This window comes from Neophocaena asiaeorientalis, unplaced genomic scaffold (assembly GCF_003031525.2).
Source record: "Neophocaena asiaeorientalis asiaeorientalis breed wild unplaced genomic scaffold, Neophocaena_asiaeorientalis_V1.1 scaffold134, whole genome shotgun sequence".
Taxonomy (NCBI): Eukaryota; Metazoa; Chordata; class Mammalia; order Artiodactyla; family Phocoenidae; genus Neophocaena; species Neophocaena asiaeorientalis.
In genome coordinates, this window is record NW_020185339.1 from 3,462,487 (window position 1) to 3,489,278 (window position 26,792).

The 26,792-nt window shown below is 34.1% G+C and overlaps 1 protein-coding gene across 8 annotated transcripts in view; it reads left to right on the forward strand.

Annotated features, from left to right (window-relative positions):
• Nucleotides 1–26,792, forward strand: part of PPFIA2 (PPFI scaffold protein A2) — a 458,549-nt gene that overhangs the window by 374,198 nt on the left and 57,559 nt on the right. For 7 of the 8 annotated variants that reach the window (XM_024736436.1, XM_024736429.1, XM_024736430.1 and 4 more), the window contains 4 exons: nucleotides 1,917–1,946; nucleotides 5,218–5,348; nucleotides 7,068–7,222; nucleotides 18,837–18,930. In XM_024736436.1, coding sequence (XP_024592204.1) covers nucleotides 1,917–1,946; nucleotides 5,218–5,348; nucleotides 7,068–7,222; nucleotides 18,837–18,930 — 410 coding nt within the window. Of the gene's footprint in view, nucleotides 1–1,916; nucleotides 1,947–5,217; nucleotides 5,349–7,067; nucleotides 7,223–18,836; nucleotides 18,931–26,792 lie in introns of those variants that run through there. The other variant, XM_024736437.1, reaches the window with a different exon arrangement.

Here is a 26,792-nt window from a genome sequence, read left to right on the forward strand (position 1 = left end):
CCAGCTAATCAGAGCTGATCCCAGCTAGATACAGCACAAACTTTTAGCCAATGTACTAAGATAAACTAACCCAATATACTGATCTACATTATGATCTGCTTATTTTAGAAATCTAGGAACTGTCCATCTGATTTTATTAACTAAAAATGATATTGTCTCTGGCTTAGTTTATCCATATGTAATTGATGACCTATTTATTATCAAAGCTACGGTAAGAATATTGGCCCACAGAGCATAATTTAGTTGGCATTCAAATTAAGAAAACTTTGGTTATTTCTGTGTTGCTATTATTTCCTTACATTTTTGCAACCTAGTATTTTGCCCTTTTAAATATTTTCATTATATATTAGCATTATAAGCCTTGACAGTGTTATTATTTTTATAATAATAATATATTCATAGCCATTTAGACATAATGTTTATGTATGTATGAATAGGATGCCACTGCTTTCATGCATTTTCTTGAGCAGTTAGTTATAAATAAATCAGTGATAAATCAGCATTATTATACTATAATTAGAGTACTTAAAAGATATTTAGAGGGACTTCCCTGGTGGTGCAGTGGTTAAGACTCCACGCTCCCAATGCAGGGGGCCCCGGGTTCGATCCCGACTCAGGGAACTAGACCTCACATGCATGCCGCAGCTAAGAGTTCACATGCCACAACTAGGGAGTCCGCCTCCTGCAACTAAGAAGACTGCCTGCCGCAACTAAGAGACATGGTGCAACCAAATAAATAAATAAATAAGAGACACCTAGTTCAAAAAAAAACAGATATTTAGAGCATTTCCTGAGGGTAAAAAAAAATATTTTAAATGTTTAATATCTGACTCAGAAAAACAAAAAATAAAACCCAGAAAGTCTTTATCACCTAACAAAACTTTGTCATCACATTCGTTATTGTTATAGTGAAAGACAGGAAGGTTTTCTTTTACCTGTAGAAAATATTGGAGAAAAAATAATTTTGTTGCATATAATTCATGTTTGACTATTCAGAGCAAAATTTGAAATTTTAGGGGCAGAGATTGAAAAGACATTGTATTCATTCATATTGTATATGTTTTGCAAACATTATTATTTGTCCTGATAATAAAGCCTATTTGTATTTACTTTTACCTCACCACAAATCCATAGGCATAAATAACATGTTAGCGATATCTAATTTGAATATTGAATGAGGTAAATCAACCCATTTTTCAATAGCAACAAACATGTAAAGTATAATGGAATAGTTTAGTAAAATGTTTTACTTACATAAGAAAAATTAACAAATATTAAGTGAATAAGTTTTATCTAGGATCATAAATAAATAACTTAAAAAAAATTCTCTAAAAAGCACTGACAAGAAAACAGCAGCCCCAGAAATATGATATACTGAGGCCAGAGCTTTTGGTATTTGGAGATGGAGAGTTTGTTAGGACGCCAGGAAGTTTGAGATCACATAGGAACAGAATATCCGCCCTGAGAAGGTCCAAAGCCCTGTGTAGATGAGACAAAAGGGAGTGTTTATAGACTACATATATGTGCATTGAATCTTCATTTACACATAGTCTTCTTCACTCCCATCTATATTTTCTCGGGAGGATATAGTCTCATATTTACTTCTGGCTAGCTCACTCCATATGTGCTTCATATTCCCTAAGGTCCATGTCTCATGTCTCATGTTTTACGTATATACACATGATCCCATCATGAAGACCTGTCCCCTGCAACATGCCATCTAGGAAGTTTCCTTTCTAAAATAGTTCCCTGGAGGAATGCTTTTATAATGGTTAAAAGACATTTATTTTGAAAAGAATGGAATGAAAACAAAAAAAAGGTAGTTAAATTATAGATACTGTTTAACTTGTGACATGGTCAAATGGTAATCATTAATTGGTTCTGTTTTATGTCGCTTTTATTACTGCCAATCACAGCCAAGTGATCTAAGGAAACATCGGAGAAAGGTACTGTACATTTCTTTGATCTGATTACTAACTGAACATTGTTTTTTCTGAGATTTAAAATTATATTTCTTCTAACTGAAGCATTTTATAAAAAAAGTATTTTTGAATTGTTTAAATATGATCATAAGAGCAAATGTCTCAAAATAAAATTGTTTATGCTTTCTAGGGTAATGATTAGACTGTGGGGACTAAAATATCCCGATTTCCCACAGAATTTTTAGATCTCTCTTGGTAGAATTAGATAGTTTACTGTCGATATCTAGAACAACAATGATGCTTGCTTTAAAATATAGGTTTTACCATTATTCAGATATATAAGACCAACAAATCAAGAAACAATTGCCAATAAGTGATAGCTTCTTGCTTCTACTTCCCAAGAACAAGGGACCTGCTTCACTATGCCGGGTCAATGGGAAGCACCAGGTCAGCAGTCAGAAAGAGTGAGAGGAAAGCATGGGAAGGAATGTTTATTGTGGTTTTTGTAGGAATGGAAAGGCAGGGTAAGCAGGTTTAAGATTGGCTAGTTTGAACAATTTCAGTGGTCTGTAGGGTCTAGGGGCTCTCTAGTTGCCAGATACCTGGCCAGGGATGATTAAGACAGAGGAATAGTGCCTCCTGGAATGTAAGAGCCAGATAGAGAAGAGGATCTGAGGTACTGATGAAGATGATTTGTTTGCATATGGAAGACACACTCCAGGAACATAGTTACCTATCTCTAGGAATTAGCTAGCCCTGCGATGGGCATTCTCAGCATGGTCTCAGATACTAGAGCGTCACAAATACAGAAAATATAAAAATAGAATTAATATACTACTTTACTGCTTGGAATGAGGTCAAGAGAATAAATATTGGGTATAGGAAACAAAATGCACTACAGTTCTGATTCACAAAATGACAACTTGTTAGATGACTGAGAACGGCAGAGCTCAGACTCACAGGATATCAGATGGGACAAATTTCAAAGGTTCAACCTACTATCCAGTACATCAATCTATTTTCAGCATCTTCAAGATGTGGTAGTCAGCCTATGCCCAAATAATTCTGGAACCAGGGAACTTTTTTTAAATTAAGGAAATCCATACTATGCTTACATGGCCTTAGATTGATTGAATTTCTTTTTATTTTCCATTGTCTATCTTCTTTTAGCATCATCTCCTGGACACTACCAGTTAGTTCTCAGCTGTCAAATTTACCATGCATAATGTTATTACTATTTTTCTTTGACCTCTTCCACCACTTAAAAGGATTACACTGGGAATAAAGGAAGAAATCTGAGCAGATGATGTAAAAGAATTTCAGTGTGTATAAGGAAAAAAAGATCATAAAGGAAGGTCCCATGCAGAAATATAGCCTCAGGGAATTCAGGGAGTAAAGAGATGATTGGTAAGAAAGGTAGGTCATAAGAAAGAAAACCACAAGTTAAAATTTGTTATATATATATATATATATATATATATATATCAGGTTAAGGAGTTAAAAAAAGAGAGTTATATGCATGATTTAATTTGTACATCAAAAGGACAAATTAAACTAAGTATTATCAGTTCTATTTTATTGATGAGGAAATTTAGTCTTAGAGTAGATAAGTAATTAGCACATGTCATTCAACAAATAAGAGAAACTAAGATTCAAATCCATCTCTGATTATGAAGCTTTTCTCCTCCACTTTGTTTATATAGTGTGAGTTCTAAGTGTTATTCAGAGAAATGGTTTGTGTATGATGTTTTTAAGAGCTGATATTTTGGTAAAGTTGGCCTAGTTTGACCCGCCATGTGGAGAGAGGAGGGCATTTTATGAGTGTGTTTCAGGAAAACATCTGAAACAGAAGTAATCAGGCTTCACAGAAACAATTGTGGAAAACAATCATGGTTAGATAATGGAATTGTGAAAACTTAAGTACGTATTAGGAAGAGTTTAGAAATATGCTTTATGAGTTTAGATGAGATGTGAGTTTAGAAAGGGTTTTCCATAGTGTTGACATCATGCTGAAAGCAGTTCCTGAAAACAGTTCTTCTGGTGGCACTGTGCTCGTTGAAATGGAGAGAGGAGATTTTATTAAGATGACTGCCTAAGCTGTTAAAAGTAACCTAGGCTTAAATGACAAGAGCCCAGACAAACAATTTCATTAAGTTTCTCTAACACATAGTCTTTATCATACATAACACACTTATGCATAATAGCTTAATGTAGAAACTAGCAAGACATGGTATAGACAAAAGATGAGAACACAGCTTTAAACATTTTGTTATAGCTATATTGAGAAATTTCTTCAACAGAACTTCTAGAACCGTATATCTTTTAGCTATGCTTTCTACAATCTGTCTTTCTCTCTCTCTCTCTCTCTCTCTCTCTCTCTCTCTCTGTCTCTCTCTCTCTCTCTCTCTCTCTCTCTCTATATATATATATATATATATGTTTTAATGCACAATGGTGCTATGAAAAAATGCAGCATTGTTTTTAAAAATATCTTTATTGTACAATTAAGTTGATTTTTGAAAACTCTTACAGTTCTATATATCTATCTCTGACAAAATTTATGGTATCCTGAATTGTTCTGGACTCTGAACTAAATTCTTTAAAGAAATCCCTTCCATCCCATCTGCTTATGGTGCTCTGTATGCCTTTGTCAATTTTCCCATGAGAGGTAATGAAATGAAAAAATTTGCAGAAATTCTGTTCTTACCTTTTATTATTCTCACTTTAAAAAGAAAGCTTTTTTCTTATAAACTGCAACTCTTTTTTGAAACATCTGGGAACACGTTTAAATAGCCTAATTTAAAACACTTTATCTGATACAGTTATATTTTGCCAACTTCTCACTTCAAAAATCTCCCACTTAAAAACGTCCATGTTATAATAACCTGACTATGCATATTTTTAGTGAATTAGCTCAAATATGTGTTCAATAACTTACAAAGCTTTTACATTCTGGTATATTCAGATGGATTCCAAGATAGCTGTTTCATAGTCCCTGGATATTGATCTATGGTATTTACTTACTCTTAAATAATATATTTGTGTAGTGAGTCTATTTCTGTGTCTGTGTGTGTGCGTGTGTGTGTTAACTGGAGTGTCTTAATTTTTAAATAGTTATGAAATTCATACTCTTTAATAATGTGAATTTATATATGTAATACCTATATGCCCCAAGTTTCTTGTTCTGCTTTTATACTAGAATTACTCAAATAGCCTTGCTTTATTGATTCTCCATTTTCATCAGTTTCAGTTGAAATTTAGAAAAAGTTCATCTGACGTATGTTTTTGCTTCTAGATTGCAGTGGTAGAAGAAGATGGTCGGGAGGATAAAGCAACAATTAAATGTGAAACTTCTCCTCCCCCTACCCCTAGAGCTGTCAGGATGACTCACACCCTCCCTTCTTCCTACCACAATGATGCCCGAAGGTATGACTCTCCCAGCACACTGCACATTGTATGTTCTCTTTCCAAAAATATTCCTCCTTCTTTCAGTATCAAACAGACTACTTAAAAATTTATATAAAATTTTTGATTTAAGCTATAATTCTGCTCCCTCTCCACAATGTCACTTGTGAAAAAAACAAATTTTCATTCTGAGATCAAATTTTCAGTTTTAAATTTAACTGTATATTTATGGTCTTGTTACTAGCCAATATTTATGAGAATAGATTTTCTACTTTTAGTGGATATTTCCGATTAAAACGGAGCCAGACTACAGGAAGGACTTATTAGAATAGTTACAAAAAACTAAAGGATTCTAATACAAGACTATAAATCTGGCTTCTAGTATAAGGATAATTAAGGTCTGAAAAGTCCATGCTTGTACCCCGATTACTTTTAACAGACAGGTATGTAAATCACCCTATTGGTGCTGCAAGTGCCAGCTATAACAGCTCCTCCTTAGAGAAGAAAAAAAAAAAAAAAACACATTTGCCGAAATATTAAAAGAAAAGTTTACATGGGGAAATACCCCATTTGTCATAGCAACTCTTCATACTGTCCTTTCCATCTGCCTAAAAAATTGAAGCAGATCTCTATTAATGCCATAAATAAGTCTAAGCATGCAATTTACATCTTAAATGTATGTTCTTTCACTGTCATCAATTACAGCATCTCTGAACACTTAACTGTTATAACCAAATGTAGTGACTTAACGATTAATACTTTAAGAATCTGTCTTCTAAATAGTATGTGTTTTACAATAAACGGTTTTGAAAACAGAGCTTTCTGTGCCAGCTGACTTTTTTTTTTCCTGTTTTGTTTATTTTTAGTTTCTAATGTGAAAAAAGTTATTCCAGATTCAAAATTTATACTTACTTTACTCTCAAAAAAAAAGAGTGAAATATATTGTAATATATGAAAAGCAGTAGCTTTTGGAGTTTAGAGAATATGAACTCAGATTAATTTGGATGAATAAAGTTAAATAACTCATCACAATATTGTCAAATTAACAGCTGTAAAGAAGGATAACAGTATCATTGAACCTATCCTATTAATACAGTGGCAGATACATTGACCAGGAATGGAACCTAGATCAGCTTGCTTGGAAATAATTTCAGCTTATCATGTACCTAAAAGAATACCTGAGAACTGTAAGAAAAAATATACAGTGATCACTCGGGTATATGATTTGTTACTTCAAAATCTCACAGGTGATTTAAAATTCAATGAATTAGTCTCCAAAACTGAGAGAGAGAAAGATAGCTAGAGGAAAATCCAGTAAAACCATGGCCTAGAATAGAGCATAAACTTTATTAGCTATATTTAAATTTCTTGTCATAGGTCATTATGTTTAAGATCTAAAAATCAAACTCTGCAAGAAGGAAATAGGTAAAGAGTCAAGGGCTAATTTATAAGTTAATAAACCAACCTATGTTCATTGATTAGTTTGATATTGTATGAAAAATAAGGAAAATATATTTGAGAAAAAAAGAAATTTTTCTAGAGAAAACCTGGAGGCTCAGGGCTCTAAGCCTGAGGAAATCACACTTTAATATGCTTAAGAAAAAACATGGGGAAAAAGGAGAAAATAACATTCAAAGTGTACTTGTTCCTCCTTTCGTACTTTTATCAAGGAATTTAATCTTGTGTACCTTGTGGATGCTACACCAAAGCAAGCAGTTTGTCCTCTTTCGTGTTTTACAGTAGTTTAACTGCCTCCCTCGAGGCTGAAAGCCTTGGGCTTGGCAGTGCCAACAGCAGCCAAGACTCTCTTCACAAAGCCCCCAAGAAGAAAGGAATCAAGTCTTCAATAGGTCGTTTGTTTGGTAAAAAAGAAAAAGCTCGACTTGGGCAGCTCCGTAAGTATGCATGTTTGACTTTCCACTGCCACTCATTTTCCTCACTTCTTAGCATCCATCTGTCTTTCGTTCCATTTCTTATATTTTTCCTACCTGACAAACTTTCTGTTTTAATCAGCTGTATTTAATCCAATACAGCTGAATCAAGCTTGACAAAACTTTCAAAGGAAGAATATTGTAAAACTTTCAGTCCTTTTGATTTCTCTGTTAATAACGATACTAGAATTTATGTAATGTTAACACTGTGATAGACACGAGGACCCTCTGAGGCAAGTGATATTACTGTCATCCTTATTTATTGATGAGTAAACAATATATTAGTAATTTGCAGAACTGAGATAGTTGTCCTAGGGCCATGTTTCAAAACCAGCTTAAAACCATTGAGTATACTGCATAGATGTGTATAAGAGCTTAGCTGTGTGAATTAAAAAGCTTTTCTGTTGAAAAAATTAAGAAGCCTACAAAAAATCCAAAAGAATTCTTTTTAGGTCAAAATAAAGCATTATAAAGGGCATAAAATGTAAAAAAAGACAAGGTTTCTTTGTTTTAAACTGTCACAACTTTCCACTAACAAACTCAACAACATGTAGGTGGAGAGACAGAGGGAAGAATCTGGCAATAGAGATTGTGTTAGAATTAATTATTGTTGGTGACTAATTGAATAAAATAGATCAGTACGTTTGAAATGACCCTAGGTAAATATATAAATGCATAGATACCTTGTTAATAGATGGATGGATAGATAGATAGATGGATAGATGGAGAGTCTGAAACAAAAAGAATATGTGAGATGTATTTTCTAAAATGGTGATATATACACTTGATCTTTTTATTCTTTGGTGTCTTTCTACATATTTACTTTTTTTCTGAAATCTCTTTTCACCATCTTGGTTATTTATGATTGCCTCTTCTTTTTCCCTGCTCTTCTCCTTCTATTTAATTTAGAACTAGAGTTAAGTTACAGGGAAAAGGATTTAGCTCCTACCTCTAATAGTAAGTGATGAACAGAATGATACAAAGTTCTTAGCACTCCCTTTGGATTCTGAAATAAAGGAATTATTATTCACAAGTAATGTCCCAACCCCTAGACTTAGTTTCCTGCCCTGGCACCGCAAGAATTTCTGAGAATAATATTCATTTTTGCAGATTTACAACCGTGATATTATTCAAAAATATCTTTCCCCACTTCCACAGCATGAAACCCACACAAAACATCAGAAACCATAGGAAACCGATGTTTATAACACATGAGCAGCCAGTTGTGTGATTGAGCGTTACCATCAGGAGAATTAAATCCTCTTTGGGTTTCTCTTTCTCAGGATAGGAACCCCTTAGGATATAAAAAAAGAAAAGTATTATTGCATAAGGAAAGAAAAGAAAAGGTGATTACTTGGGGGATATAAAATGTACATGCCAAGACATTGTTATAAAATTTGTTTTATTTTATTTGACAACTATTCATAGTCAAAATCAAGGTATCCAGGATATAATTTAAAGTCTAGAAAAATATAGAACCTTCTAGAAACTTAGCCTTTTTACCCATTTTCAGTGACTGTGTGTCTCTATGTCAGAACAGATGAGAAGGGAATCAATTACAATTAGGTTCTTATCAACTCCATCCAAGTCAGAAAATAGCAATAGCTATTCAAGATCACATTATAGTCCTGAGAGGATTTCTGAGCTCTGAGCAATTTTGTTTTACTCCATAGAACAACCGAATATAAACAAAGCCAGTGTCAGCAGCATAGTAAGGACTACAATGCTGATGAGGAAGGCAAAGACAAAAATCTATACCTCTGGAGCTATACAGAAGCTACACTGAGGGTGAATCAAAGCTCCTGGAGAAACCAAAAATAAAGGTCTTTATTGAAAATAATACTTGAGAAAATAAGAAGAAAACACAGACACAAGTAGGTTTCAGGAATTCATATTTTTTTCCAGAAGAAATGGTACATGGTACCACTAGTGCTTTGGTTGAGGGATATGGACTCATGTTTACTTGTGTCCTGAAAGATGTACATCCAGGTTGTGAGGGGAGGACCATGAAAACTTACCAAACCCAGGGGCTACCACTTAATGCTGCTGATTCACACATCAGAAGAAATTAGGGAAACATCTCTAGTGATCATGATTTTAATATCTTGATCTAGAAATTTCTGACATGGGAGCACTGTCAATGTTCTTTCTTCTACCAATGAAAATAGAAATAGAAGATAGGAAATGATGGCATGGAAAGTAATATGGTAGAGTGATGATGGTGTCAAAGAACCAAATTTGAAATTTTGGACCATGTCCCAATATTTAGAACTCTTAAAGAGTTTAGCTCATAAATGCAAAGAAACGTAAGTTAACCTGAGAGTAGCTGTGCTAGATGCCTTTAAATGAAATGAGGTATAGAAGAAGAAAACTTTCTAAATAGAACTATGAAAATGTTCACTCAATTCCATCAGGAATGACAAACAGAAAGGGAGGAATTCTTAGTAATTCACAGAGAATAATAATTATAAAGGGGACAATATTTTCCTTATATAACAATCTGAAAAGCTAGGGTAATAAAGTGAACTTCAGTTATGATGAGTCAGTCAATGTGACTGCATTGATAACCACTAACCATGTAGAATCAAATTCAATATACATATAATCTATTTTTACAAATGTGTTATAGCAGAGGCAATATAAATGTGGAAACTCCAAAAGTCAAAGGAAGCAACACATTGAAAAGCATTTGAATAAAGCTAAAAATACTTTAAAGATAAAGTATTTAAAAAGATAAAACGTATATATGAACCATGCCTCCTTGAAAGTCACAGTTGAATTTGGGGAGAGTGTCCTGGCAGAGGAAATATTCCTTCTAGCAGACTTGGGGATCTGGTTTTAGTTTCTCTTTCTCTCTTCTTTCTTCTTTCATTTTCTTTATATATTACAAGCACCAATATGAAAAGATGCAAAAACAGGTTCGACAATCTTATTGAGGGACACGGAGACAGCACGGCCAGTAAATACCTCTGCTTACTTCCTAGAGCATACAATAGATACAGGATGCAATAACACCCTTTAAAGACTTAGCAGCCAAATAACCACAACTTTTCCCCCCTGAGTAATGCATCCAGATGCAAAGCATCTCTGATATTTCCATTAATCTTTTTTTTTTTTTTTTTTTTTTTTTTTTTTTTTTTTTTTATACAAAAAAAAAAAAAAAATTTAAACATGCTCGTGTCTAATCTATATTTTAAAGGTCATCATTAATCCTGCCATCTTCCCGAAATATTGACTTATCTTTTCCCTGCCCTTATAATCCAAGCTTAAGTGAGTTGTCCACAACTACTGTTTTTACTTCCTCATCTGTCAATCACTTTACAACTTTCCATATCCTGACTTCCACACATAAAATCCTAGAAACAAGTTCAGTTTTAACCAATATGGAAGGAAAGGCTAGATAGTATCAAAGCAATTTGCAGATGGTAACAAACTTACAGCTATATTTATGATAATGTAAACTTAAGTAGTAGATCTGAAATAGGTGACCTCTTCCTAAAAACAGATTCTAAAAAATTTTGGTACAAAAGCTGTATCTAACAAATAATAGATATAAGTGAATGGCATAGACATGTAAGAACAATGTCAAAAAAGCCACCAACCAAAATAAACTGATTATTGGAAAAACTGCCCAGACCAAAAGGGGAATTATAAAATTCTTATTTTTATTACTTTTGTTTAGTAATTTTAAAGTTTAAAGAAAATGAATAAACTGAAGGTGTACCTTATGTGAACAAGTTATACAAATAAGTGGACCTATTCCACAACTCACATTTTTGCCTCTATCTGCTTACTTGAAAAGCAAAACTTCATCCAGAAAAGAGGCACTAACAAGAGGACACTGAAGCCCAAGAGAGTTGATATCTTGAGGGGTGGGACAGGGGGAATGCTGATAATCCAAAGTCATTTATTTATTCCTACTTTGAGTGAATAGCATATGTTGAGCCAATGTGAAGTATAGAGTACCAACCACGGACTTTAGGAAAATGGTTAAAGCATGGCATTGGCGTCAAAGAACATTCAATTTAGTGAGACAGATAGTACATAAACATGGACAACCATTCATTTAAAACAAATCAAAAACTTGAATATGTTTCTGGCCCAGAAAAGTTTTACCTGCTACGTTGTCTGTCCTGTCAAGACAACCGTGAACAGGAGTTCTGAACCTCAAGATCCATGAATAGGCATCAGTAATTGGAATCTTGACTGGCTTGACTTTTAATTTTATCTGAAGGCATCAACCTGTTTTGAAACAAAGCAAATTAAATTGTGTTTAAAATAGGCATATCAGATGAAGCTCGTTTGTTTCTTTGACAAAGTTACTTGGTAACAGAACAGGAAAGGCCATTTGCGTGAGCTGTAACTCATGACAGCCCTGTAGACAAGATGTCAGAATGGGGCCTGGGTGATGGAAAACTTTGGTGAGATTTATAACTGGTTGCATAGGCCTCCTTTATAGTGATGATAAGTGGAGTGATGCCACCTTGGATCCAGGTTTCTAGTGGCAAGATTAGGATTCACCCTGTTCTTGATCCTCACATCCCCCAATCACTTGGGCATGAATATTTCGACAGCCCAGTAATCTGATTTTTGGATCACTGATAGGGAAAGAAATCACAAATGAAAAAAAAAAAAAATCAGTGTTCTTCCTTAAAGACTACCTCAAAAAACTGAGATTTGGAAGGTCCAAAAATATCCCACTTTAAAAGTATAACTCTCAGGAGCATTTTTTACAAGAAAAATTTAGAATTTTCAGGTAACTCTAAAGTCAATATATAAGTCAGTAAATGTAGTCCACGTTAATAGATGTACAGCATTGAGATAAAAGAAGACTTTTCCATTCTGTTCAGCTGTTGTAAAACAAGAGCCAAGGAATAGTATCCATTTCTGTTTACTACACTTTCGGAGGCATATCATAACCTCGGAAAAAGGTTGGAAGAGAGGATTAAGCTGATGAGGATTGAAATTATGTGAGGAGTAGCTAAGTACAGGGGTATGTTTATTCTCCTTGCTGACCTGTCTGGATGGCTGATTAAGAATATCTGAAAAGCTGTTATGTGGCGGAATCTTTGGTCTTTCTGTTGTTGAGTGAGGGTACAAAACTGTAGCCAAAGTGTTAAAGTTGTAGAAAGATTAACCTCATCTCAGTGTAAGAAAGAGAACATTGGTGAGTCATAATTGTATACAAACAAGGTAGCTTGTCAAAAAATGACTTATTTGTCACTGGAGATGGTCAAGCAGAAGCTAGGTAAATATGAGTAAGAACTGTTGTGGAAGGGGTCCAAGAATTAGAAAGCAGTTGGACTGGATGATCTTTAAGATCTATTTCAACCCCAGTAATCCTGAATCTATGAAGCTCTAACATTTAAGCCTTAGGCCCAGCAACTCTTCCTTCTACAAAATATATGCCATGAGTTATTTACTATGAAAATGCATATTATTTTTAAAATTACAGACTTTCAGAATTAGAAGATATCTAAAGATCATGTAGTGAGCCACATTCTATATTATACAGAAACTGAGATGATTTTAACAATCATCATGGCAAAGCAGCTGCTTGGTAGGGGAATTAGCAGTGGTTCCCAGATGTCACTTCCTGGTCTAGTGCTCCAGACAATATACTCGTGGGACTGTTTCCATCAAAAATTACCTCACTGAGCTCCTAGTCCCGTGGAGCATGTTTGGGAACTTAATGAAATTAAAGACATGATTTTTTTTTCAGAAAGTTTATAACTTGTTGAGGATATTACACACAAATGCATAAAATGTAAAGAATAATTCAAGGCAATAATAAAAAAGATCACAGAATATATTATAAATTTTCTTATAAAACATATAGACATAATGTCAGTAAAGAGTTCCGATTATTATTAGTTTTTCTCTCCCTGGATATGTTTGATTCTACTAGGAACATCTAAGTTCCGTTTTCCTTCAGAATTGAAAAGGTTAAAGCTTGAGTTTCAAATAGGACCTATCTCTGAAAAAAAGGGTACTGAAGCCACATGAAAGGACAAATTCCAAGGGAAACATGATGGAAAGGAACCTGGCTCTTTTTATGGTTAGTTGGGAAGTGGGTACAGTCTGGGGTCCAGAGTATGAAACCAAATTATTAATATCAAGCAAAAGAAATGATAAAAATTGAGGGTCAGGTTACCAAGCTGTGGAGAGATTGGAAATGCAGAGATTAGGAGACAGCAAATTGAAGCAGACACAGCACAGGAAATGATCTAGGTTCCAGGGTCAAGTATCCAAGCAGAAGTGAGAGTTAGGAGTCAGAGCAATCAAGTACCACGCTTTAGAGGCAGTTTACCAGCTTAGGAAAACGGTAATAGAGAGTGAAGAGGTAGTGATGTTAAAAACATTTGCTACTTCTGGGGGAGTCATCTGTTCCATATGATTTTAACACATTTACTGCCTAGGAAACACCAGCCCTCCCAGGCCTTCAGAGAGTCCTAATAATAATGACTGTAAAGAAAAAAGAACAGACCACACGTGACTACCCTAGCAGATGTCAACAGTGAATGGTAAGCATAAAGAAAAGAGGCATTACAAGAAGGAAACAGAAATCCAAGACAGAGATTTTCAAGAATGGGGAATTGATCAAAATATAGCAAAGCTATGGAAAAATGGTAAAAGCAGAAAAATGTATGTAAATTGTACAGGTAGTATCTCTGATTACAGATGTATAAAATGCATATATTGTTGAGTAAAAAAAATAAAAACTACTCTTGCAAATTTCCTTTAAGTGTATATGAGAAGCAATATATTTCAAAGAGACTTTTTTGCCTGATAAATTGCAGTTTTCTTTCCTTTATTGTCATCTGTCAGATTATGTAATAATGGTCTGAATTCTTTGATTTGTTATGATCAGCATAATGAAGAAAATAATTTCACACTGACAGAAACAACATCAACATTGCACCAGCATTAGTTAGCAAGCACCTTTCTACATGTAAAATTTGGGTGCCTGTGCTGGCCTTTACCCCGAAATTCAGATTGTTCCTAGATGTTATGGAACTAGAAAATACAATATAATTTCCCAAAGTATCAATTAGAGATGAGTCATGCTCTGCATAGTGAAAGGGTCTTCTTTTGAAGAAAGCATTTTTTAGCTTCAATTGTGAATGCATTTATTACATACCATTTATGAGCCAGGCACAGTGCCTAGGTGCATCCTCCAGAGAACTAACAGACTAAGAGTCATGAAACAATTAAGTAATCACTTATAAATTCAAGTGCATTTAAAATCAAAATGAGTGGTATGGATTAATACCGAAGTGAGGTCAAGGAGAAGAAAGATGAAACTACTGATCAGCAGCAGACTATAGTCTTAATCTCCCTGGAATTAGAGTTCCTTTTTAATACGATAACAGGGAACTCTGCGGGAAAAATGGAGATACAGAGCTTTTGCAATGTGGGTTTTGGCCAGAAATTCCGATGGACTTGTACCTCAAGGGTCAACATGAAATATATTATTCTGATTGGAGTCTGAGGCCCAGGCATCATAGAGATATTTGCCTTCACAATCCAAACGAACAGATATCTCCAACGAGTACCATCCAAAGATCTGGGCATATGAAGGTCCTTCCTCAGATTCCTCAGCCTGGGTCTTAGGTAACCTCACAGTCTGTAGCACCTCTCTTGCAATTCTCTAAAACCTTCCTTCTGGCGCCTGGGAGAGGTTGGGGCAGGCAATGCCATCCGGGCAGAACACCCTCACCCAAGACCTGGACCTGTGTAGGTCTAGTCTCTAGAAGCATTCAAATTTTTTTTTTACCTTTCAGAACCTGTAACTAGCCAGGAAGGCAGTGCCATCTGGGCAGGGTGCCTAATCCAACCAAACCATGTGCACCTGTGTCCCTGTTTCTCCCTAACTCCCTACCTCGTATCTGGGGTTGACCAGATGCCTTGGGAAGCCCAGCGACTTGCCTATGGGGTTGTTCTGGACCAGTGGCCTGACCCTGGTTCAGAAGGATGGTCTAACAATTGAATCACTCACTCCTGCTGTTAGAATGGTATCATATGAGATTGGACCACACTAGATTGTCATCCCACTAATTTTGGGCTACTCAAAATGTTTGTATAGAAAGAGGTTGGAAAAATATTTGACTAGGCCCCTCACACCCTAAAAGTTATTCTGTCTCAAACACTTCCAAGTCCTTGACAACCTCACAAAAGAGAGTGTGCCTGAGTGATAGAGTGCCCAGAGAACTTCACTGAGGACATGAATTTTGGCTTGGGCTTTTGCATATGCAAGCACTAGGGGGCCACTGACAAGGTGATAAGCAGTTTATTATCTGAATGTACACTGGCTCATGGGACTCGAGCCTTCTATGCCTGAGCACTTTATTCCATGAGATGGATGGAGTTAATGATGCTCTCTCCATATTCCTAAGGGGTCTCCTGGAGAATAAGTAACCCTTAGCATCCACCAGCCAGTGTTTCTCACTGGGGACTCTCTTGCCATTTCAAGATGGGCAAACTAAAGAATTTTCTACTCATTGAAGGAAGTTTAGATTTCTTGTCTCCTACCTAATATATATCGGTTGCACTTTGCAGTCGTTGTGACATCTAAAAATGTGGCCCTCTTCCTCCATCAACATATGCAAATATTTACATTCCCTCTGGAAACTGCTACTGTGTCCAGTATAGAACCACTACTATATAGCGCTGCTGAACAGGAATATAATGCAAGCCGCAAATATAAGTTACATATGTAATTTTTAATTTTCTAGTAGCCATATTAAGATAAGTAAAAAGAGACGGGCGATTAATTTTAATAATGTATTTTATTTAAACCAATATAGAAAAAATTATTATTTCAACATGTAATCAATATAAAATTATTAATTAGATATCTTATTTTCTGGTACTAAGTTTTCAAAATCTTTCGCATATTTTATACTCAGAGCGCTTAATTTGGACCAGCCACATTTCAAGTACTCAATGCCATATGTGATTAATGAATATATTGGTCTAGATGAGTAGATATTCCTAAAGTCCACACAGCCATGGGATCCCACTGATGCCTAGGAAAAATTGAAGCAGACTCTCACCAGATTTAGATAATCATCCACAGAGTAAAAGAGTTCATAAGCTGGTTTGACTGAGGTCATCCTACCAGTTAGCTGGTCAGGTGGTTGGAAAGACGAACCTGGGATTTATGGGGCAGATGGATCAGTTCTATGAAAGAATGTTTTTCTCATCTAGAAATGTTTTATTTGGGCTTAAAAAATGCACATAATTAGACTTTTGCTCCTGCTTAAGGGTACGGTTCTACATATGCTGCTTAAAAATAATTTTGCCTACTTTGGCCTTAAGTGTCATTTTCTATTGGCATTTTCAAACAGGATGTGTCGACAATTCTATATTAAATTCTTTTCAAAGGATATTAGATTTTGAAGTGCTCAGACTATTTCCAAGCTCCTCGTGCTTTTTATTTTTATAATTTTATTTATGAGAAGAAAAGTCTAATATCTACTTTTTCTGGGTCTAGTTTTGACTCACAAAATTGCTCTAGAGCTCTCTTTGTTTCTCCTCCAGAGTGTTATTTTTTTTAAAAAACTGTTCTTTTCTCTAATTAAAATGTTGGGTTCTTGAAACAAATTTAAATCATAAATTATATGTTCTTTGCTCAGAAGGGCAAAAAGCCTGGTTCATTCAACTGTGTAGTGGTTGAAAATATCTCATTGTTTATAGAATGGGTCTACTCATCAATCTCTGTGTCCCCATCTGGACTGATCAAGAATTTTTAACTTTTTTTTTTTTTAAGAATTTTAAACTTTTAAGTGAATCATTATTCATTTCCATTTATGTTTCAAGAGAACAAATTTATTGTTAATTGCAGATTGTGAATAGTAATTTATGGACATACAGTAGGGCAAGTATACCAATGAGAGAAATAAAATGAAAATATTCACTCACTGTGCATAATGGAAATTCCCACATTTAAAAATGTTTCCTGGGCTTCCCTGGTCGCGCAGTGGTTGAGAGTCCACCTGCCAATGCAGGGGACACGGGTTCGTGCCCCGGTCCGGCGGAACGGCTGGGCCCATGAGCCATGGCAGCTGAGCCTGCGCGTCCGGAGCCTGTGCTCCGCGACGGGAGAGGCCACAACAGTGAGAGGCCCGCGTACAGCAAAAAAAAAAAAAAAAAGTTTCCCAAGAGTACTTTAGTCAACTAGTGGATGACTTTCCTAATGATACCAACAACAAAAATCATTCACAATAAAAAGTTCTTTAAGTATTAATTGCATACGTGCATAATTGAATAAATTTCAGTCCTCAAACTCTGAATCCCTGAATAAGATCTAGACAGCAATCAATGTGTTTTCAATTAAAGAGGACTTTCTTATAATTATCCAGTTCTGTAACAGAGTTAGTAGGCTATGAGATTAACTTATTTATATCACTGATCCAGAATTAATAATACTGAGTATTTAAATTATTTGTTAAATGAATTATGAAAAATAATTACAACAAAATTATCCTTAATAGTACTTATTTACTGATATATTGGTGAATGTTTTTGTGTAGACTTTTAAGAATTAGTATTAGCTTAAATCTTTCTACTTAATCTTGAGCTTAAATGGAAATTTAAATCTCTTCCAATTAAAATGACTTAAAAATAATGAGCATTTTTCATTTACCTTGACTTCGTGTTTTTCACATAGTAAATAGCAAAGAGAAAACAGAGCCCAGGATTAAGTTCTCATTTTTCAATTACAACAGATAATTTATGAACAATGATATGTTTAAAGATACTAAATAATTGCTTTGTAAAATTGTTTGATGCCCAACACACTTTCCTTTCTTCCTTCTCTTATTCCAAGGTTATATATATATATATATATATTGAATATATCCCAAAGCCAATAAAACTGACACTACATCAAATAATTTGTGACCTGCTAGGTAAAAACAAGTCTTACCAGGATCTTTTGAAGAAAGATTTAGAATTTTTTCAGGTATTATTATAAAAATTACAAAACAAAACAAAGCCTGCCAGAACATAGGAAGTTCTGGAAGTTACGTTGGTACTGAAGGATATAGGAGTCATCCAGGTGAGCAGAAGAGGGTTCCAGAACAAGATACAGAAAGTTTTGGTAACTCAGCAAATGTTTCTCCATTCTCTCAACTTGGAATTGAAGACATACACCTGAGTTTCTGCTCATTGGGCTATCATTTATTTCATTATATATGAAAAATTTCACACGTTTCAAACATCGAAAAAAACTTCACACGCTGCACAGTTTTTTCATTTTTCGTAAGGAAAAGTAGACCTCATAGCTTTCAAACTATATATTCAAGTGTTTGTCAGTGTACAGGCTACATGTATTATGTTGCTACTAGGTGCAACTGAATGGTCTACCAAGAGGTACCTTTTATTTTTTTCATTGTCTCAGCGTATGTTTATGTATGTACCCATGCCATCGAATGCATATTGTGTTAGAAATACAAAGGCAGGCCAAAAAAAAAAAAATGTAATACTAAACAATTGCTCAAATAAACTTTAAAAAATTTAATTTCAGAATTGACACAGTATATCCAACCTAATATGAATAGTTACTTCTTCACAGGAGGCTTTATGGAGACTGAAGCTGCAGCTCAGGAGTCCCTGGGGTTAGGCAAACTTGGAACTCAAGCTGAGAAGGATAGAAGACTGAAGAAAAAGTAGGTTTGGAGATTTTTTTTTTTCTAACTTTTACTTAGTGTCATTGTTTGTGGGGAATTGAAAAGAGAGTAATTGGAAACAAAGCAATAGACAGAGGCCAGGAGTGTCCTGGTCTTCCCTAAAACTATTTGATGTACCAGTTTCATGGTTATAATGGGCTAACTATTAAAATAAAAATCTTTGGCCCATAGTAGAAGTAAAGTTTTTCTCTAGAGATCATTTATTTCAAAACTCAAATATATTTAAAATATTCAGATGTAGCCATACAAATAATGTAATATTCCATTTGATGTTAAATTCTACTGAATTGGTATGATAAAATGAGAGAGTATCCAACTTTGTGTTCCTCTCACAACAATTAAAGGCCCTCCTCTTAAAATGGAGTATTTAAAAGGAGAATGTTTCTCTGACTGACTGAACATAAACTTATTTTAGACTCACAGCAGATTGTTTTGCATCTGTCAGGAAACTGATAGTGTATTTTTTTCATTCATGTATAATATGGAACCTTTAAATGACTTGCAAAACTGGCAATTTTGGAGTCTCAGCAGCTGTTAGAAAGCAAGTGGGTCCATATATAACATATTTTTTAAAAGCTTAGTAACATTTTCACTGATGAAATCGGACCTTTAGACCATGTTGTTTAAAATCCAAAGAATTTCTCTATATCCCAGAATCATTTGGTTGGTTACTTCTTTTCTTCCCTCTCAAATATTACATTATGTTTATAGTTTTCATATTAACCTTCTTTCCTATGAAAGAATGTTCATTGCTTGAGGCATCATTATTGTAACATGGTTATATTAGTCATGCTAATGTGCACGTGGTTATACTAGTCAGGCTAATTAATTTGTTTCATATTTTGCCTTCTCACTTGCTTTGCAGATGTTTGCTAATAATGAAGAAATATGTAGTTACAAGTTGTAGACAAGTCCACTAGTCTAATTGTGTCATTAATTTTCTACTTACTAAAATTAGTTATATACCTAAATTTAGTAGAAATACTGTTCAGAAAAAAGAAGTGACCGTGGGAGCATTATTTCTTGAAGACAATTAAATGCTCAGTTACATTCCACACTAATAAATACTTCCTCTTTCATTACTGATTACTCAAAAGTGTATTTAAATATTATCACAATCTGTTCCTATCAATAAATGTTACATTTTATGGTTATTTACTGAGAAAAAAAATTTTCTCCTTTGATTGACTCTAAAATTTATTTGATGTCTAAAGATTTTGAATGTATTTATTTAAGATTGCTTTAAATCTAAATGAATAATGATAATCAAAACCTAGCCTGACTAATGGACATGGTTTATTTCCCTTAAAAGTTAATTCTCATTTTTCCCAAAATGAAATGTTTACAAATAATGGCAATCTGGCCAGTTTTCATATTGCATATAAGGCAGTGCCTCACATAGTTCATTTGTTGTTTATGGACCAAGTTAAGTGTCCATTTTAACAGCTACTAAAGTTAAAAAATTCCAATTATACAATGACTTGACAATATCATAAATTTAGAATTAAAGTTTAGCAATTGTTAAGTTTACACCCTGTTGGATTGATTTGATAATAATTTTATGGAATTATTTCTTGAATCCTAAGTATTCTCATAGTCAGAAAGTGATTTTAGTTCTGGACTTGGTTTGAGATCTTACTATGTTTGACTTTATTGTTTCATTTTGCAATGTGTTTTGGCAAAATATAATTTTTAAATGTAGTAAGTAGAATACTAGTCTTGAATATTAAGAAGAATATTAAAAACAAACTATAATACAACAAAGGTTAACATTCCTTAACACAACTATTTCCTATAGAATAATAATATTTGGGTTAAAATGGATCCAACAAGGCTAGCATTGTTAATCAATGAAAGGACAGAAATATCTCTCTTATTGTTTATCATCTCATAGCAAAGCCCTATGAGCACAAATATGCAACCTGTATTTGTAAGACATATAAGGAAGTGCTAACACTTATTCAGGACTTCCATGGCACCACGCCTGGGTTTCTGGGTTACCAAAGAGTGAAGTGCCTTCATGTAATGGGTTTTACAAGATAAGCAAGGTAAATTATTTTTAAATGACATAGTTTCAAAATTTACTTCTATCAAATGTATTATTAATTATGATTAAATATTGATCACGTTCTCAAATTTTCTAAAGCATTTACAATTTTATTTAAACAATTCCAATATTCTTTTTTAAAAAGATACCATATCCTCTTTAAGTGTGCTTCAAGGAATCATACTCTTTTCTGTGTTCAAATTTCATGTGTACTTGTCTACTTTCAAGATAGAAAAAAATTCAAGTACTTTTTTTGAAAAAATACACACAAAAATGGAGCAAACTATTTCAAAATGTTGAACACTATAGATTGTACATGCATGGTTGCAATGACTATAGTTTCTTAACAGTTGTTGTTCTACATTTTATCTAATGACCAAGCCAAATGATGTGTCCAGGACATAGTACTTAGACCTATGATCACTGTACCAAAGTTCATATCAGAGATTCATTAGTCTACCTCTGGGAATAGCAGAGCTGGAAAAAAGTCTTCTTTTTAACTTTACTAGGATATCAGGTATCTACAGTTGACAATCTGTGAATTTAAACTTAATTGGAAGAAATCTTTAAATAAGTTACTTATGACACATTTTAAAAAACCATATGGGGGACATACTTTCAGAAAGCAGCATTCAAGACATTCCAAATTCTTGCAAAGTTCAGAAATTACAATGTTAGCAATTCCAAACAAAGGTCTAATTTGAGGTGCATTTACCATCCAGCAAATTAAACACGTGTAGATTAAAGCATTTTACTTGGTCTGTGTTCCTACTTTGTTCTACTTCTACTTTGCTTTCTGGTGCAGAAATTTGTTTTTCTTATATTTCTAGCTACTGTCCTATAATGCTAAATAGGAAATCAACAATACTGGATCTGTTAAAGCATCTACTGTTCTAAAAATTCTTGAGTATTATCTTCCTTCGTTGTGTATTATCACTCAGGTGCTATTCTTCCATCAGAACAACATCTAATCTTAAGGTCTAAAGTCAATCTATTGTTGTTCTACCTGGTTCATTTTTACTACATCTTATCTTTGTTGTACTTTACTTTAAAGCTTTAATTCCATAAATTTCTTCACCAGGCTTATATAGAGTACAGGCAATACCTACAATAATTGCATCAAACTGAAACTCATCTTGTAATCCTTCGAGTACTTCATATTAATTTGTCTAGCCTTCCCCTTTAAAATTGGACCAGTTTTTCTGCAGTCTTGTTGTATAGTTCTCCTAATCTTTAAGAATTGAGTCACTTATTATTTGCAATATGTGTCTCCGTATTAAATTTATGATTCTCCACAGTTTTCTCAATGCGTCACTACTCTCTGAGATCTTTTCCATCATCCCTTGTTTGATTTCATTGGATGGCAAGCATCTTTTCTGATTTAACACAAACTGAATATCTTCCTCATTTCTAAGACTAGACCTGAGAACTTCACTTCTTCTCTTTTACACTTATCATCCTGATCTTCAAGAACTTACTTCCCTTTCTTAGCTCTCCAGCAAATGTTTTCACTAAGACCTGAAGCTACTTGCTCAGGATGGCCAATGAAAATCAACCACACAACTCCAAAAAATAACTGCACAGCATAATAGAAGGTACTGCAAGGTCAAAAACGTACATGGTCTGGCCCACCAAGAACCTCAATTTATGAATGTTCTTTAACTCCCTAACTCCCCGAACTTCACTTAGAATCTAGGTGTGGGTATTTTAATACCCAGTAAATAGAAACTCTGTTCTTTGCCAAAGTTTAGAATTTATTTGGTAATAGACAAAGGAGTCAGACAATAAGAGATCAAAATGTCAGCTTTATTACTGACACAGCTGATAGAACATGATTTAGGTATATGGGAAAAAGGGAGGTTCCTAAAACTGAACCCCCAAGTTAGATAAAGTTACCTGACACAGAAAGAGCTGGGTAGTCATAGGTTTCCAAGATGTGAAAGTATAAGCCCCATCTCTCCTTAAAAATAGCATCTACAATATTATGGTTCCATAAATATGTTACTCTAGAATCAATAACTATGAACTCAAAAGGAAGAAAATGAAATTTTATGTCATTAGCATCTTTGCCTAAAAAAGAGTTTTAGAAGTATCAATATATGTGTATTAATATCTCTTCAGATTTCTTACCTTATTTTTTCTCCTGGAACATATTTAGCTGCCAGTTTCCCATATCACCATCTCTGGAAATGTGTTGATAAGGTTTATGACAAACTTCTTAAGATCTGTAAATATATTTTATACATAAAATTAATTGAAAATTGTAAAAGTATTGGTTTAAAATAATTTTTCCTCAAAACTTTAAACATAGTGCTCTTCTGGCTTCCAGTTATGTCTAATGTCAATTGATTGTCATTCTTTTATGTATAAAATATAGGATTTCTTTTTCCTTTCTTTCTCTCTCTCTCTCTCCTGAAAGTTTGAGTTCTCCCTTTATCTTTGAGGTTCATAAATGTCATAAGTATGTTTCTATTCAAATGATTTTTATGTTTCATTTTTCTGTTTCATACTTTCAATCTAGAGACTTGTTAGGCTCGTCTGTGTTACATGTATTGACTTAAAAGATTTTTATTTCTAGACTTAACTTTGATTCTAAGAAGCTTATTTTTAGAGACTTATGAGATTAAAGATGAAGTTGTCTGTTTTGGTAGTAATACACCTGTCTAACTCTCACGACAGTCCTTGATAGGCAGTGAATGTATTAAAATCGACAGAATACCCAGTGAATGGTTACTTAGCTCCAGAAATACAAATCCTGAAATATCTGTGTCATTTTTTATCTGCTAATGTTTTTCTCCTGCATTTTAACACTGTGTAATTTTTTATTAAAACATATATGCATGTTGAAATCTTGAGACTAAATTGAAAGATACCATGTGAATATTAATATACTGACTAATATATCATTTTCAATCTTTAGTTATAATATAGGTAATATATTATTATATGTTAGATTTGCTATGTTCTCCTGAATGGATATCACTGCTAAGTGAATATGGAGATCGTATTTGAAATCAATTTTTCAACATCACTAAAATGAAATTAACATTCCAACTCAGCTATCGGCAGCATCCTCCAGAGAAGCAGTTTTATCCCTGAGCATAACAGTCACAGTTAATCACTACCGATGAATCTTTATGTTAGAACTTCAAAGACATAAAAGCGAAGCTCTATAGATTTAGTTAATTTATTTCCATTGCAATCCTAAGGGTCTTCCTCAGTGCATAGACATCAATGTGTTTTGAGACTTGGCACTTTTAATCTTTGGCATTTGTAAGTTTCAGAGTTTGCATATCTCTAAGCAAAATAAATGTCACTGAAAAGATTCATCATTAAAGGTATCACAGAAACTCCACAACATTCTTTCATTCAATAAATATTTATTAAGTGCCTATGTGCCAAGTTAAACTTATAACTGAGTTGTATTCCAGAGGTTAATTTGTAAGACATGTGTCAGAAGCTTTGAATATATTTTCCCATGTAAGTAAGGTCATATATATGGAAGGTAAATGTCTTTGCTTCCCCCACAAAAATATATTTTGTAAGAATGTTATAGGCACTAAATTTGGCTGAATAAAACAAAAAGGGGAATTCACTGGTAGGATATTAGAGTATCTCAGAGATTGCAGAAGCAACAGTGCCAGGACAACTCTAAAATTTCAACTATGACAGATTATGAAATACTTCTCTAGAGTGTTGTCAAGAACTCATCTTTTCTTTTTCACCTTTTTAAGTTCTTAGGTGAAAGAATCTGATTGGCCTAATGTAGAAGAGATATTTGTACTTGGATCAATTAGTTATAGTCAAGAGTTCAAAGAGTTCATTTAGCACAGACATGGTTACAGGGGAACACTCTTGGGCAACCAACTCAAAAAGCTCTAATAAAAGTAGAAATATTTCAGAACCTAAACCCAATGTTCTCAATATTTATCTGGGAAAATGTGTCAGTTTCCTACTCGGAATTCCAGAAGTTTGTCCGCTCTGCTGAGGAGCTAGAGCTATCATTGCCTTACCATCTGATCATGGATAGCCCTGCCAAGCTCCAGCCATGGACAATTCTAAGAATTTCTTGAACCTAAAAAATACTAATAGCCAAAGGCTAAAGGCCAAAATCCATTGAAATTTGTTAGGAAAAATGAATCTGAGGAAAACCAATGTGCTCTTTATATATATATATATACATATGGAGGAAGGAAGAAAACATGGAGGAAATAGGGCTGCTCTTATGAACCTACAGTGCAATGTTAATAGATTACAGAGTACATAGAACCAGAAGCCCTGTATAGTCTCCATAGTTGCTGTCTATGAAAATGAAAAGAATAAAATAAGAATTAATAATAGTAAGTGAAAACTCAAGATACTTACATGTACCAGAAGAATGACCTCCTTTTCTAAAAACTAAAATCCATATTGTTTGTCTTGATTGAAGTAAATCCTGGATTAATGGAACATGCAAATGATAACTTTTCACTCATTCACTTAGTGCCTATTATGTCCCAAGAACTGTGTTAGAAACTACTGATATTTGAATTATACAGTTCCACTCTTCAAAGAGCTTATAGAGACACAGTCATGAAAATAAATTATTGCACTTAAGTATTTCAGTGGCCATGATCCTTTCTCTAAGTCTCTGGTCTTTGAATAGAATGAGAAAAGTGTCATAAGCCTAAAGCCACCTAATGTTCTTATTTAACGGATATTCTCTGAGCTAAAGACTGGTCACCTCACTGTTAGTTCCCAAAATAAATGTGAAACATCTATTAGGTTATTTTTGAACAATAAGCAAGGGGATTTTTGATCACCAGAGTAAATGGAGTTCCTTAAGAATAAGCTGTGTCCTTAAACTTTTCAAACATTTTCCAGACATGTAGATGAGGAAAAATGCTGTTGAAATACCACATATTGAGTTTAGCAAGGTATTTCAATTACTTTCTAAATGAACATGAGATTGAAATGAGACTAACAACATGGAAATATAACTGGTGGGACCATTGTAATCACAGGGGCTGAATAAGTGAATTGATGATGACTGAGTGAAACAGAAGGTGGTAGACGCAGCCTTTTCATATTTGATTTAAATACGAATATGAGATTTGTGAAAGCATGAAGCTAAAGGACATAGTTAAGTTTTAGATAAATAATTTTGTTTAAGGAAGACCTTTAAAGAGAGATGCAAATCTAACAAGATGAAGTTTAATAGGGTCATTTGCATAAATCTGCATCCAACTTCATGACCATACATATTGATTACTTGTGTATAGGGGGATATATATCATTTAACTGCAGCTCCTAAGAAAAATGTTTCTACCAAAAAAAGACAAATTAGCAATGCCTGATAAAGATATTGATTTCCAATATCCAAAAAGCAATTGATAAGGCCAAAACTCTATGCACTGACCAGATCATAGCTGGATATTCGGTTAATTTCTGGGAAATAGGCTTGAAGTAGATGTATTCAGACATATATTCAGAGGAACTTGACCAGCATAACAAGATGACACCAAACCATGTATTCAAGCAGTGTTAGAAATAATTAGGAACATGTGGAGTGTAGACAACAAGGATCCAGATGCTGCTAAGAAAAAGAGCAATCAGGTGTATTCTTTTGACTGCATGATAGGATCTTGGGCCAAAAGTGAGAGATTGTTACAAATAAATTTGAGCTAAGAATTGTTAACGATCACAGATCTGAGAAGAATTGACCGCTTAGGAAGAGAGTTGTTCCTCATGATTATGTCCAACATAGACCTGCCAAGCATACGGATGTGGCAAAATTATTAAATGAGGGATTCAG